The sequence below is a fragment of the Hesperophylax consimilis genome, chromosome 10, assembly GCF_061612785.1.
Source record: "Hesperophylax consimilis isolate HC1 chromosome 10, BYU_Hcon_1.0, whole genome shotgun sequence".
NCBI lineage: Eukaryota > Metazoa > Arthropoda > Insecta > Trichoptera > Limnephilidae > Hesperophylax > Hesperophylax consimilis.
In genome coordinates, this window is record NC_142845.1 from 29,132,760 (window position 1) to 29,149,786 (window position 17,027).

General features: G+C 33.4%; 1 protein-coding gene across 1 annotated transcript in view; it reads left to right on the forward strand.

Moving 5' to 3' along the window:
- Positions 1–17,027, forward strand: part of LOC149420584 (uncharacterized) — a 298,862-nt gene that overhangs the window by 182,874 nt on the left and 98,961 nt on the right. The window contains exon 2 of the mRNA XM_089636389.1: positions 14,840–14,999. Within this exon, the coding sequence (XP_089492515.1) occupies positions 14,866–14,999 (134 nt within the window). The 5' untranslated portion in view covers positions 14,840–14,865. The remainder of the gene's footprint in view (positions 1–14,839; positions 15,000–17,027) is intronic.

Genomic DNA, 17,027 nt, shown 5'->3' on the forward strand with positions numbered 1-17,027 from the left:
CTGTGTTCAGGCAGATTTTTTAGTTAATTATTTCTCGCATTATTTGTCTAGGGTTTACTTATAAATGTTTAATACAGGTTCCTATACAGCAATACATTATTTTAGGTTATACTTTTATTATTATATACACAATACAAATACAGCAAGTTTTAGCACAATAGATACTATAATAACTATCAATGACAAGGCGTTTGGTTAGGTTACATTATTGTTTGCATATACACAATACAAATACAGCAAGTTTTATCACCATACATACTCGTACTACAATATCTGTCCGTGAAAATGGGTTTTTGTGAGGGCACCAGTGTATGATCGATCATTTGAATAAATCCAAATTTTAATATTTTTTTGAAATTCTTTATGTGTTTGACTCAGTTTAATATTTTCTGGGAGCATGTTGAATATTTTTGTGGCAAAGTATCTAAAGCTACGTTGAACAAAGGTGGAGATAGTGCAGGAGCTTGCAATATGTCTTTGTTCGAATTACGCGTAAATCTTAGGTTATTTTTTTTTTCGTAAAGTACGTGTTTGTTTTTAAAGAGATGCGTGAGGTAATTTTTTACATAGATTTGTCTAACATCAAATACTCTCATTATGTGCAAAATTAAGTTAAGTTTAAGTCATGTAGATATTCCACCAAAACCAGGTTCAGAAATCATAATTATTGATGTAATGTTTTTGTGAAATTTGTGATTGAATTCAGGTGTACTTAGTTTGCAGGTACCTATAATTTTCTTCTTTCCTATACTCTTTTTAAGTTTGTGTTATATTGTGCTGCTTACTGTTTTATTATTGGAAAATACTCAGTAAACAAATGCAATAAATACTGTTTAATATTGAAACAGTTTTATGATTATTCCACATTCAGTTCTTCCCCAAATTGCCTTATCCCTTCTTTTTGTCCCTTTCCTAAAAGTCTTGCTTTAAGAAGAAAGAAACTTTGAAAAAAAGAAGACCAACGCAAGTATTATTTTGTTTTATGTTCGATTTTTTGTCGTATTTGAAAGTTGCATAATATTTCGCTCCTCGTAAAAGTTAATTGAGTGAAAAGTCCGTAAAATAGTGTAAATTATCGTCCTCAAGTTAAATGCATTAATGCAAATGTGATTGCAACACAGTTCGTGTTGTGGAAACAATGGTGCTTATTAGATATACATAAATTTATAAACTATTTACAGTATTAATGCCCATGGAACAGAAACCACCAGAACGTCAAAAGAAACAAGCACCATCAACAGGTAAATGCCTCCTTTTCCCCATTTCTAATATTCCTTGTGATAAATAAACACGATCACTGGAACTTTCTTCTCGTAAAATACAGTCCAGTCCAAGTACAAATCGTCAGTACGAAATAAATACATTTTTTAAAAATAAGATAAACAAACGTATTTTTATGCAAACTGGTAATTACCTTGTGTCACATAAACTACGAGTATATTATATTTTAATACTAGTGGATCCCTCGCAATGCTTCCCTATTGCTAATGTCTTTCTCGTGCGCCTCCGACATCTTTCACCATTCACTACTATATGCCACAATGTTACTGTTAAAAATGACGTTGCAGAGATAATGCGTAGTAGATAGTAGTATTCCTCGGGCGTCCCTAACTTTTTCTACCACTTAAATATTTCTAAACACTTCTGGCACTAATAAAAACAAACTTTGTAATTTTCAGCGATATCGGTAGACTACTTTTCGAGTTTTCGAGCACAAACATATGCAGGCTGAATTTTTATATATTAAGATTATATACTAGTTATAATTTAACTCAACCATTTGGAATGTATTTTATAATATAAGACGTTGTCCTGCCACAGATAGCCTTCTTTATGGGGAAGTTAAAATTGTGGTTCTATGTATTTTTGAAATTTAATTTTTTTAGGTCTCGACAACAGCACCACCTATCGGGTCCAAAACTATCTTATATTTAAAGCTGGAATCAACCATACACATTCAGAAAATTTCATTGAAATCTGCTTGGCGGTCTCTGAGATTACTGTGTACGAAAACAGTGACACGTGATTTTTATATATTAAAATATATTATTTCCACATAAATATATTCTACATAAATACTAGTTTTGCGTTGACTGTGGTTAAGGTTTAAGGACTGTGGTTGTGAGAAATGTCATTTTGCAATAAATAAATAAACTGTTGGGAGTGGAAAACACCAACATCTGTAGGAAATGTGAAGAGGAGGAAGAGACTCCAATTCACCTATGGTGCCAATGTCCCGCTCCGCTGGGAATAAGGCTCAGATACCTGGGAAGACACAGTGTGGAACCAGAAGACATCGCCACATATCCAATGACAGCCCTGGTGAACTTCATAAAAGGGACCGGGTTACTGGCAAGGGAATGAGGTAAAATGGGAGATAGTACAATGGGCCTATGGCCTAAGTGCTCGCGGGGAACGTAAGTAAACCGCCTCCGACTATAAAAAAATAAAAATAAAAAAAATAAAAAAAAATAAACGTAAATGTTTATTTACGTATATTATTTTTAATATATATATTAAATAAAGCTTTGTTGAGTATTTATGAAAAAAACTATTTTATGTACCCATATATAATTTCAGTTCACAAGTGTTCGATTTCTTAGCTCGATGTTGACGTCGTTAGGGATGCCACTCTTAAAATATTCTGGAGATAGTTTTCCTTCTGAAGTTCTATTGCCACCGGACGTATAACAACTAACCCCTTTAAATGTGTGACAATCTACAGATTTTTTTGCGGCATGGCATCACTGGACTAATAAAAAACTGGCTCGGTCGTGTATGGCTCCAATTTTGCACCGTGTGGATGCAGCCAAAGGGTTTGGGTGATATTGTTTGTCACTTTTTCGCCGATTAAGAAACTTAAATGGGACACGCCAGTGGTAGTTCGTTAAATGAGGTGGCAGATCTCCCCTAAAAAATAGAGGAAAAAAGGGGAAAAATATCCAAAGTATAATAATATAATAATAATTTCCATTTAAATATTGCCAATTTATGTATTGAATACCTAAACCTTAAAGTTACTTCAATTTAAATATTTTCGTATTTCATTATGACTGGTTGTCTTTTTGTAATTCATCAGCTTGGATATATGTTCGCCCAGTTACTACGTACACAACACAGGAAAATGATTTGCCAATGAGGCAGAGATAGTGACCGCCTCCGAGAGTCGCTGAATTTATGTAGGCGCAGGGGAACAGGGAAGTCACATGGAACACGGTCACGCGTTGTTTAGTTAGAGGCGCGCCTCAAACAACGAACACTTCCGAAGCAGAACCGATCATTTCCCATAAGCCTAGTGGCAAATATTTGTTTCGTTTTGTGATGTACGCGGTAGTCTCTACGGAGTACGACTATTAATTTTTGAATTTATTTAGTACGGGGAATTAGCAGTTGAGTTTTACGTCTTTTATCTCGGGTTTGGGTCGGTAATTAACTTGATCGTTTTTGCAAATTATAATTATTCAATTTTGACAGGGGTAATAGTAGCATTGTTTTTTGAGGTATAGTTAGGTGTAAGTAGGTGTAGGTATACATGTACATAATATCGGAACTTTTAACCCCACAAACCCCCACTGATATACTTTGCTTTCACTAAAAAGTTAACAAGAAACTGATTATAATTTCAATACTTCACTATTGAGAAACCAATTTTTTGCAATTTATGATTACTTCATTGAGTTATCAGCAATATGCTCTTACAAAGTATGGGGTTAATTTTTTAATCGTATAGTTCCCTAGATCATCTTCACAATTCGATAATAAGGGAAAACATCAATAAAGATAAGTTATTCAGTTTGTTTTTACCGATGATTAAAACTATCAAAATTAATTAATTTCATAATTAACTCATTCATCTTTACGATTCAATTTAATTGTTTGCTTAAAATTACATACGCGATATTTCGTCGAAATATTACTATCGTGGTTTAGCGGGTTGATTTAAAATTATACATATTATGATTGCCTGTGTTTGCTTTTGTAACAAGAATTAAATTTCTCGCAATCAACTTACTACAAGGTACTTCCTACTTATATTATTGTGACAAGTCTGTTCCGTATCACAATTTCACACTCCCTTGCTTTGTATTTCTAAATTAGGAAACTTTACAAAGATGTTGCTGATAAACTTAATGTACCATCATCATATTACCACGTCGAGCTAGTTTATTCGAAGAAAACTTTAACTCTGCGCCGGAGTATGAAATATTTTCTAATTTTGTTGAAATCTGTTTTAAAATATACGTAGTAACTTACTGTATTATTATCCTTTGTCCATATATTTGTATAAATCTACATACGTAGTTGCTGATTTCTGATGAGAATAGACTACAAAAAAATTTATCATAAAAATAAGGCAAGTAATCTCGCGCGATTTATTGAAATTAATATGATTGATATTTTAAATCTTGATTGCTGAATTGAAGTCAGACTCTCTTTGCAAGATTCATACAAACAAAATGTCTGCTTTAGGCTTAGTACGCACTGCGGTTAAATTCAGTACCACCATGAAATAGGATTAAGTAAAAACGTCAGCCGCAGTGCGTGTTTGTATGCGGTTTCGCGTTTTCAGCTATTGCAAAACCGCTGTGCTTAATCGCAGTGCGTGCTAAGCCTTACAGTTAAGATTACTACAACTTACCTACCGTACAATTTGTCATTTGTTAAAAAGGCGTATGAATTATACCGTTTTACGCACGATATTGGTTGTGGAGAGATAATTTAATATAATTCTCAGAATTATGATTTTATAGAGTCAAGTCATTAAATATTATTAAGTGATTTAAACAAAGTTAAAACGCAAAAAACTTTGTTTACATCACTTTAATATATATAACCTCTACATGTTTCATGAACAATGCTCATCTCATCAGAAGCAAGTATATACACCTGATGAGGTGAACATTGTTCATGAAACATTTAGAGGTTATATATATATTAAAGTGATGTAAACAAAGTTATTTGTGTTTTATTCTAATGAATAATGACATCAAAAAGTGATAAGCTTTCAGAAGAAATTTTCTTCGAAAAAATATTGAGTATTCAGTGAGGTAAACTGGTAAATCCAATCTGAACTGTTTCCTCAAACAATGTTCAAGTCTTTCAACTTTTCCCTCTCTTGACGCCAGTTATTTTTTGTGTATGTAAGGGGTGGAAAAAATACCTGAAAGCGTGTTTATGATGTTATATCACGAGAGAAAAGTAGTTAGTTAATTCAAGGAATTTTTACGTCACGTATTAATCACATTTTTTACTGCGATGCTTAAAAAATAATCTCACTCAGTGTGTTTATACCTCTAAAAGAATCCCCATATTGTGGGCGGTAAGCTAACGCTAACTGACAATTTTACTCTCGACGACAAAAAACCTTTTTCAAAATTGTCTAAAAAGCAGATAAAAAATTCATTGCCGTTCTAATTGCCAATCTATTTTCTCATCTCTCACTGCCTGAAACCGGAAACAAAGGGTAGCAAATAGAAAGAGAAACATTTTACAGGCCTCGCAAACGAATGGCTTATCTTAGTTTATTATTTACTATCTTCGTCCTTTTTACAAATTTGACTAATTCATTGCCCTTACTACCATTGTATTTACTTGCTGCTCAACAAGTTTGCTTTGGTTTCAGCTGTCAGCTTTTGAATTACCTTCATCCTAAAGTTTAAATCTCTCCAAGACACAGGTTAATTCCTATCTCTCCATTAAAAGCTATTTCGCACAGTAGGTAACTCCCGGAAAATCTCATGTCTAGAGATTTTTTTATGATTTTGAATTTAATCCTTTAAGGGCTTCAACCATCATGTCGAAACCTTAAACCCTTGATAAAGTTAAGGATAGAAAAATAAGCTAAAATAACTCTGCGACAAAACACCAAACCTAACCAAAATTTGAAGAAAATTCTATTTTGAAATGCTTAGAACGATCAGTCTTCACGGAATACAGGGTATTCCAGGGTAAAGTTCTGTAACTTCGGGAGGTAATTCTACGTGATAGTACAGTACAAAAATTAGTTACTTCTTTCGAAATTTCAACGTTGAGGGGTACTTTTCAGGTAAAAACGTAAAATGGCGCTGTTGCCTAATGTACCGTCCCGCATCCTAAGCGCTGTCATTCCGTCAGTCTTTAATTGGCGCACTTCGTGTCAATTTTTATTTATTTTATTCGCAAAAGATCTGATAATTTAATGTATCTAGTGGTGCTTAACTTTACAAACTATTATATTATTGTTTTAATCAAAACTTGTTAATGCAATGTGTCTTTATCTTAGTGTGCATTTATTAAGACGTACTTTAAAGAACATCTTTATTCAGTGCGTGTTTTCTCTAAAGACTTGTTTTTTAACATTGTGTTTATTTGTGAGTAAGTTTAATTACTGTGACAATGTCTGGCTTCACACAGGAAAAATGGGCAGACATTCATCAGGTTTGGTGTAAATACACATGGAAAGTGGAATTTTTTTTAATTTGTTAAATTAGTCAAAAGAAGTTGCAAATAATTTTATCGTTCAAAGCGTTACTACATTTTTTTAATTTTAGTGTAGTTCTGAATTTGGTTTAAAACATACGAATTGTAGCATAATTGTAAACTTCAAACTCTCGGCCTAATTTTATTGTTTACTTGCGGTTTCAATGGATACGGGGTGATCACAAAGTTATAGGCAAGCACACAGCGAATTTATCGGGTAAGCTTGTCCTCACACCAATGATTTTTTGTAGGTTTGTAGGAAAAAAAGGTGGGAATTTCTGGAAAAGTTATGTACATTTTTTACTACTACCATCATGTAGAATCACCTCCTGAAAGAAGTGAATCTTCCCCCCGATTCAATTTATAGTTAGAAGAAGACTATGAATATTATGAATAATTACTAATTTTAACATAATATTATTCCTTTGTATCACTCAGGTGTTCTACATAATTTATTTTTTCAAATATTTCTGGCTTTCATACTTCAAGGGTGTTCTAGGCCATCATTTCAATTTATTGAGAGAGGGAAAGTGAATTTAAATATATTTATTTTGTTTAACTTGGTAAATTTCAAAATTATATGGAAAATTCTAGACGAATTCAGACTTAGAAGAGATGAGAAGACATTTGTTTAGAGAGGGACAACCAACAAATATGTGATCTAAAGTTCCAATTTCTAGACCCCATAATGTACAATGTACAATATTAGCTAAGCTCGTGAATTTTAAAAAGGTGACAAGGAACGGAACAATGTCAAATCCTCATTCGAACAAGTGAAGAAATTTCTTTTTTTTTGAGTAATGGGGGAATTGTCGAGATCACGGTTTTGATGGTTTCCTTGGAATGGCTTGCAATGTGCCAATACTTTTTCCAAATATTGCGGGATCTATCTTTAAGGATGGAAAAAATTTCAGAGAGGGGAATGTTGTATACGGGGGTAACAATAGGGTTAGATTCTTCTTGTTTTGCCAAGGAATCCGCAATATCGTTACCCACGACGTACGTATGTAAAAACGCTCCTTATTGAAGAACATATAATGTAAAAAATAAATAAATTGAGAACAAACGTCGACCAGAAAAAAATAGTTTTCGAAAGCACTTGTAGGTACTCATTTTCATCAAGACAAACAAAAATGCTATTAGTTTTCCCGCTGTAGCATAATAATGTAACCAAGTCACAAATAAAATAGATTGAGATAATCCTGAACGGTGTCATAAAGCAATTAATTAATTTCGTGACTCCATTAAGATATTTCTATGTTATTTCTGTCCCATTTAATGATGGTTGTATTTGTAGTACTGACGTGAATTGTAAAAGAAGAAAGAATGAATTTAAGAATAGAAGTTTCGAGATACAGACCACTATTTAACAACTCTCAAACGAAAAATGAGAAATAACAAGAAGAATCAGATTTTCAGTTTTACATTTTTCGATAGAGTTTCGATAGTGATTAAATATTACAAATTGAAGTTTTACACAATAATTTATTCACTACAAAAATATTGAACTATTTAACTGTTCGAAGTAAGCAACAGAAATTCCTTATTCCCAGAAGTATGATAATCCGTAGAAGTATGTTATTAGGTTCGTGAATAATTAAATGAAAATAATAAATTATAATTTTTTAATTAGCTAATACCCTATTTAAATTGAAAAAAGACATACCGCCGACGAGCATTGTACCTGCAGACTACTAATTGCCGATAAGGTGCTCTACCAATTGAGCTACGTTGGCTTATTGTTATACACCCATACAAATTGAAAAAATTTCCCGAGAAAAATAAATGCCGCCGATGGGAATTGGACCCGCAGCCTTCGGATTGCCGGTCAGCTGCTCTATCAATCAAGCTACATCGGCTTATTCTAAACCCGCCAAATAATTCACTACGTACTAATATTTTTCATTAAACAATTATTGCTTTGTTTTTTTCATTTGAATAAAATCAGCTTTATTTTTGTTGAAAAGGCTCTGTTGATGCTGAATCTCCCACTAGATGGCGTCGAGACATATTATATCTTCATTTATTGGTGAAATATTTTTGACTTGTCATATATCAATATTTTTTAAAATTAGCTAATGTTTATAAGAAAAGGTTTTTATGCAAAGCACAAAGGATAATTGAAATAACTAATAATTATTAGCCTGAAACACCCATACAATGCAAGAGCTTTTTCACACCTTCGCCAAATTATTGCAAACTTTCGAGGCTTTTCAATTTTTTGCGTGAGTTAAAAAAAGTGAACTTAACAAACTCCAGTTTCCAGTAATATTTTTTTGAGTTATTATAATTTTTTTTTCAATTTAACGGCCATCCACAGAAGTTGGAAAATTTTAGTAAAATTTCAACGAACTCTATTTTTAATCGATGATTTCAGTCACATATCGCTAACATATCGAAAAATCAACCATACATCCTAAAAAAAATCCATTGATTTTCGAGTTAACATCTATCTAATTGATTTAAAACCACCGTTTTGCATTTCGTCTGTCTGTAAGTTTGTTTTGTACGTTATGTTTCCGTTTTAATATGGTGGCTTTTTTAATAATTCATGTAAGATTCTTTTTACAAATAATGTGAAATAAGTTTTCAGTATCTACTTACCTACCTGCCCGAAGAAAGTTTTGAAAAAATAATAGACTTTTCTTTTCAATATCTACCTACGTACCTGTCTGGTGAAAGTTAAAAAAAATAATAGATATTTCTTTTCAATATCTACCTACCTACCTGCCCGAAGAAAGTTTTGAAAAAATAATAGACTTTTCTTTTCAATTTCTACCTACCTACCTGCCTCAGAAAGTTTGAAAAAAGAATAGACGTTTCTTTGAACAAATTGTTTAATTCTTTATGAATTACAAACAAATTTTGTAAAAAATATATCGTTCATAATTAAGCATATATGAATTTATGTAGCGACTTACATATTTATGATTTCAGAGGAAAATTTTGTTTGGATTTATAAAATAAAAGAAAATTAGAAATATAATGTTTTTGGACGAGTGTGTTCCCCTGTTCAAGTACTAGGTAGTTTATATTATTATTCGCCAAATACCATAATACAAAGAACATCACAATATCTCCCGGCTTCTTCGAAGAATCAACAAGAAGTTGTATTAATTACATTTTCGGTAAATTAGAAAACATATTTATACATAAATATATTTGTAAGTACCTAATTTAAATTTTATCACAACGTTATTTCAACCGCTAGATAAGGGACCAGTACTTATCCACCATTACTTATGTACCTGATTCATAAAAATAAATCAAAACTCTAATTCTAATCATCTTTAATTCTTAGAAGGAATATAATATTTAGCAAAATCAACTATTGAGAGTATTTAGTACTGGACATTTCAATTTCCTGTTCTATGGGCAATTGCTAGAAACGTATTTTCATTTCTTATGCTTTTTTAATTGTATAGTTTACGAGATACGCGTTGGGGCAAACCAGATGAACGAACGTGAATCATAAAATTAAATTGGGAAAGATACCCAGCCGAAATGAGGAATAATTTCATAGGTATATTTTAGAACATGGGTCGAATATTGAGTTTTACACGTATGTGTCGGTTGCTCGCTTTTGCTAGGAAAAATACCAGCGATAGAAAGTAGATGTTTATAGCTCAAACCTAATATCGAATCCAAATAAATAACATTTTAAATTTATTAGAAGCTCAATCCACTTAGCTATAGCGTCAATCTTCTTGAGATAGGCCGTGTCTACCCTAGTGTATATTCTTTTGTATATACAAGGTGTAGTGTACGTCCTGGTCTAAAGGTGTTCAAAAATAGTATTTATCATGCTTGCTGGGCGATTCCTAAGATGTAGTAGCTACCTATTAGAACCTTTCAAGTAGTGAAGTAGAATGTAAAACATACACGGAGAAAAATTACTGATCCATTAAAAATCTCTTCAAATAATTCGTAATCCGGTTCAAAACGGGATTGCAGGCTCTTAAAGAATGAATTAATAGGTTTCCTAATAAACTTTTAGTAACATCTTTAGTGAATCCTGCATCTCATCGACTTTCGACAAATTCGACCAACCAGACAAAATAAATTATTCTACAATAATAATTCCGGGTGTAACTACCACACACACGCACCTTTATCTCGCCTTCATACACTCGGAAATAAATTTACTTCAAATCTTGACCTATTTAATATAAGTTTATCATTATATATAAAATACCTGAATTATGTTTTTACACAGCTTATATAAACATATAGGATTATCGCGTAGGAGCGATCACATTTTTTTCCATTTACTTATTATTGTAAATTACCTACGTATTATCAACCAGTCTTTATATTATTTTTATGCCATCTGCACTTTTAAAACTGGTATATTTATTTTCCTATTTTCTTATATTTATATACATCTAAATGGAAAATAACATGTACCGTGTAATGTTCATTTTATTTTGTTATTATTATTTTAAAAATAAAAACCTTTTGCGGGCACTGTAATATGCAGTAAATCATGTAAAATATATATCATGTAGGGCGTATAAATTAATAACATTAAAATACCACACCATTGTCACGATGTCGGAACAACATATCTCATTTCGTCATGATTTTTGTATGAACAAGTTTTCCGATATTATTACGAATTTACTTAAAGTTTATCAGGAAACGGCCTGCAATCCCATTTTTAACCGGATTACCAATCATTTGAACAAATTCTTAATATACCATCGAAGAAGAAGAAGAAGAACCAGAACAAGACACAGAAAATTAAAAAGACAACGGTTAGACACAACTAGAAATCGAACCCAGTTTCTCAGTTTTGGTTTCATGTTCCATTTTGATATATTCGTATTATCTTCTTCTTTCATTGATGGTTATAACCTTTAAAATAAGTTAAAAAGAAAAGGTAGTTAAATTAGCAATAATAATTTTTTTAAAGTAAATTATGAAGCATTTTATAAATTATAATACTTAACCTGTTTTTTTACTTTTTATATTTCAATAAATGCTGATTATCGGCCCTTTAGGACATTTTTAACACGTGAGTGGAATCTTTGTGGTGTAGTACGGAAGGCATTTATAGGCAAAAATATGTTACCAAGCCAAGTATCGGCCATTAATTATATTAAGATAGAGCCTATATTTCTTGCAATATCAGTGTGGAATATTGTTCCGGTGCAGAAAGTAGGAAGGGGGTGTGGCGGCTGTCGATGTCGCCCGAATCCTTCCGACCGCGAACGAACTTCACGAACGAGACAAAGGTGACCCAGACCCAAAGATCACAACCGCTGAAAGCCTAGGTATCTCAAGAGGATATGTGATGTGGGGATGTGAATGAGATAGGGAAGTACGTTGATATGCAAGATCGTTATGCATAGCAATGTTGAGATTGGCTCGAGACTTGAGATAAGCAATAACAAGCTCACAAAGCTTAAGAACGATTCGTTAAGGGTCGTTGTCGCTTTGGAGGCACTTGGAAAATAAATATACCTTCCACCGTTACGTTAAGGTGAAAAAAATAATTCTGACGTATTTTTTTAAAAATCACAGCATGCTGGTTAAAATTAAATAACTTCCCTATCGTTATCCTTTGAACTTGCAACACAAAAGTTCGCCTAGCGACGGCGTTCATGAGGTGGGAGTGAACAAAATATAACTAATTTACGGGGGTGAAACTGCAAAGGTCATATTAAATTATCATGTTTAATACATGATAATTTAATTATTAACACTTTTTATAAAAACCACTTAGCAAAATTGTAATCTTGTTTTTGTTTTGTATGCCTACAGTTTGTTTCTTTCTAGAGACAATATTATAATGTATATAACTATATTATCCACGCTCAGGCTGCGCCTTAGTGGGTTCCCATTATTCTTATTGATTTTTATAATATTGTATTTTTTTTATTTTTATAGTGAATACCTCACAAGAGTCCCAACTGCTCCCGTCTGGAGCCAGTGAGACTATGGCATCCCCAATTGGGGGATGTTGTGAGGCTGAAGGTAAGTGGGGAAGGGAAAGAGGAAGGTGGGGAAGTACCTGGCTATTCAGATCTAGTCACTAAACACGACTAAAGCCATTTGGAGCAACGTTTCAATTCTGAATGGTGGTCTTACACCAGGGCGATACTGGTAGTATCTTCCACTCTGGAACGTGCCGCAAATATACTATATATTATTTTAATTAATTAATTGTGAAATAACACAAATAAACCAAATAAAATTTATTTGCGCAAGCCGGGTTCGAACCCGCGACCTTTGGAATGGCAGTCCAATGCGTTACCACTGGACTATGCCGGCCGTCACGTCACGGCGTATGTAATTAATGTAAAATATATGCTGAGTGCATTCAAGACCAGCAACTGTAATCTCTTGTTCTAGTTTCGTGATCTAGTGTGGTAGATCCCCATCTCTTTTCCTTGTCTACAACATAGCCAAGTGTTTATGCCATAATCCGTGCGATATTCACATTAGAAAATCTATTTACAATTATTATTATACAGGAAGTCTGGGGGTAAAGTGCGCTAACATCAGGGGGTGATTCTACATTTTAGTGTAAGAAAAAAAGATTAAAAACTTTTTTCGAAATTCCAACGTTTTAAGGGAGTTTTGAAAGCACCGCCAGGTCCCGCCGCCCCTGGGACTATTTATTGAATAAGTAATAAATGGTCTGCTACGATTGGTGACTTGTCAGGGATGTCTACGTCTTGGCGGCGGACGTGTCTGTCTGCCTACGGCCGGATCGAGAGAGTCTGGCTGAGGGAGGCCTTTTCATCTCTACGACTGGATTCTCTCGATCAATCGCCATGCACCGTAGTTGGAGGGATGGATTCGTAAGTCCGTCACTCCAGGACACAATGATTCTTACATTCCTACCCAACGTTTTTCCTTCTTAGAACTACCTATCCTTTATTTCTTTAAAAAGACCCTCCACACAGCACCCCCTAAATTGACACAGGACCTTAGTGCTAGTGTAAAAAATATTTTTTTAGATTGTTCGTTAAAAAAACATCAATAAAGTTACTGGAAAGCAAAATTTCAATTTATTTTTTTACGTCCAAATAATGTGAGGAATTACTGGTTAAAGCAAAGATATTAGAAGAACGAGATATGCTATGTTGGCCGCCGGACCGTAGGCGGAGTACTACCTAATTAGGGTACTCTGAATACTATCGGGACGTGTACGCACAGAAATCTGTTCTATGTATTAGTGCGGATACTTAGCGTAAGCGAAGGTGTGCAGTAGTATTGGTGAATAAAACCGGCGACACTGGGCAAAACAATTCCACACAGTATGAACTGCTCATAGCACATCTCGTTCTTCTAATATCTTTGGGTTAAAGTCAACAAAGTACAACCCTTAAAATCTTGTATAATAAGCCCATGGGCTACATAAATGTATTCAAGATAGCTTCTTTCAAGTATTAACTATGAGACATTAGCAAGAACATCGGAAGAGAAATGAATGAGTGGAAAATAACACTAATTGTTTTATTTTTATTGGATAGATTTGGCTATTCGGGTTGTTCCTATCTACATATTCTCTACCCTCTCCCTTCATTAATATCAGCTCACAACATTCCCTCAAAACATAAAGGGACAATATAAAGACGTCAACTTAATTGAACATGTCGAAAAAGCATGAGGATGACACTAATTATTCAGAACACGTCCAGGTGACCCCATGTCACAATTAAGTGGAAACAAAAGAGCAAAAGTAAGCCACAAGATTACGAGGTCAATGATAAAAATAGTTTGTGCGAGAAGGTTTGTGCACGAAGAAAACAGATCGATGGGAATAATAGAATATGCTTTCTTTGGACAGAAGGATAAATAACCAATGACGATACAATGGTAATTCACTCTGTCAATATTTTCGTAAATAATATTATAAGTGTTTTATTTTCTATATCTGAAGTTTGGCATTTCAAATCAATTTAAAATTGAATATCTGTAATAAAATTCTGTGACGCGATTTAATTAATATATTTTTCCTCCTTCTTTCATCTAACTTATTTTGAACAAAATATATTGAAGATAAAGAGTTATTATTATTAAATCACTGCTTTGATATATTGGTACACAAGGTCACGCGAGAGCAAATTGAAATTTTTTCTCTTGGACAATATGTTATCAAGTTTATGTTTTGAGGCATATACTGGAGTCTTTAAATTATTTATTTATTGCATACTCTATTTTACTTTTACGTAATATTTTACAAGTTGTTTGTATCACTGAAATATTTGTAAATACTTAAAAAAATAGAAAATAAAAACGTAAATGAAAAAGCAAACATATGCAACAATTTGAATAGCGAAGAAATATGCTCAATTTACCACTACATAATCTCAGGAAGTATAAAAGTAAGTTTTCAAATTTGGCTGATTTTTGGTTTTATTTTCAGTTGGTGCGTGGCAATAGTATTGGTGCATGCAGCCGGTCAGCAGCAGCCTGTCCCCACCGCGCCCCCAGCCCCTCCTCGCGGCCCCCCTGCCCCCCCAGGGCTTGGGGCCTCCCTCGCGCCTGGAGGAGTCCGTCTCGGTCTGCACTATTCCCAAAACAAGGTAGGCAAAAGTCACGCAACAGTAGGTCAGAATAAACAGCAGGGCCGGGCCTCTAATTACTTCTAGGTGTTTTCTAAACTCAAGAAATAATTCGTTTGCTAGATTTTTAATCAATTTTAGATAATAAACATCAAGATATAAATTTAATATTATTTAAATTAATATTTTATATTCTTAAAAGAATTTAAAAAGTTCCCCGACCACGAATAAACTGACAATATTTGAAAATCTCCCACTGACACCACTTTAAGCGTAAAATGTTGCTTGTGTCGCGGCGGAGGGCTTAGCCAGCTGAGGTTTTGAACTCACAACTCCTGGGTGGGAACCAAAGAACCTTGAAAACAAAACGAATTGACTTCAATCAATTTTCCATCGATATATTCTACCGAACATTCTTACCACCTAAATATTTTATTTATAACTAGCTCTACCCCGCTACGCATTACTGTGGCTCAGACTCTCTATTCAGATAGAGAAACAATAGCGCGTTGCTTTTACGAACTACACATGGCGCTGTTTTAAAAAAATACATTTTTTACCTGTTACAGGTGACATTTATATATTACAGGTATATAAAAACACACGCGTATTCGAATGTAACAATGTAAAAATTTCTAAGCAATCGGTGAAGAAATTTCCGAGATTTAAGATTTTGAAGAAACGAACATTTACATTTTTATTTATACAGATTTATTTTATATCCTTTTACAGAAATTATAACCGATAGCAAAATGCATTAAACATATTTAAATAACACTACAATTTTTAAATTTGTTAACGTTCAATTGAAAAATATTTATATGAGGGGACAAGTTACAGCAGTATAATTTTTCCGAGCGACATTACCGATGGTGGGTTAGTTCTGCATCTCGGAAAAACAAAAGCCCTGCCTGCGCGCTATTGTGAAATTGTCGGGAAAACAAAACTATTTTTTTAATATTATATTAGGAAACAGATTTAGACCTTCAGACAGGTATGTGCTGTTATCACCAAAGAATTTTTCCTTCATCAGTGAGGCTATTTATATCCAGCGTACCAGGCAGACATGCTGAGGGATATGACCAGGAATAATACCTGAAGTCTCTAAGATAAACATATGCCAATAAAAAACACATAAATTTATTTTTGGCCACTTTAATTTTATTTAAACTCTACCAGTTTCGGAAGTACAAATACGTAAACATATGCCATTCACTGATTCACTTACTATCCAACTAAGCTACAGTACTGTAAACGATTCTGTATTCTGTCCATGTGATTGCTGAAGTTGGTACAACTAAATTAATATGAGTAAGTTAACTTACCCCTCCGAAAATTATATAAGCATCAGTTGATACACCAAACATTTAATCCCAAATTTACATCAATAAAATCAAAAAGATGAATAAAATACTTTATCAACAGCCTACCACACATATACAGCAAATTTCTCCCCTGTACCGCAAACATTAAGAAATTATAACGTGACACACTGCTCTGATTATGAAATAGGCATTTTAAAGATGAGTTTAAACACCATTTGTAGTATCAAGCTGATACTGTAATAAAGCCCTCTATGACAAGAAACATTTGCCAAATCAGTATCTCATCTGTACAGGGGCCAATAATACATTGTTTATGGACATATTTGTATTATATCTCTAACCCATTCTTGTTTGTCGTTTACTTTTGAATATTTAGCTAATTGTTTTGGTTACTATTTTTTTTGTTATTACTTTGCATTAAATCATCCATAAATGTAAATTTTTGGGCATCATGCCTGTTTTAGGTACTACAATAAAATAAAATAAAAAAATACACCGTTCTGTGCACTTTTTAACATCCGTATTGTGGAACCTTAAGAAAAGAGGTATTACATATTATTGACACATGCTACCGTCAACAGAGGACCTCTTTTCAGAGGATTCATGTCCCCAGTATTGTTTAACATAACTAATATGTAAAACAATGCTGGGGTAGGCTGCCATTTTGGAGGACAATGTATCAACAATGTGCTTCGCAGATGATGTGGTACTGATGGCATCGTCA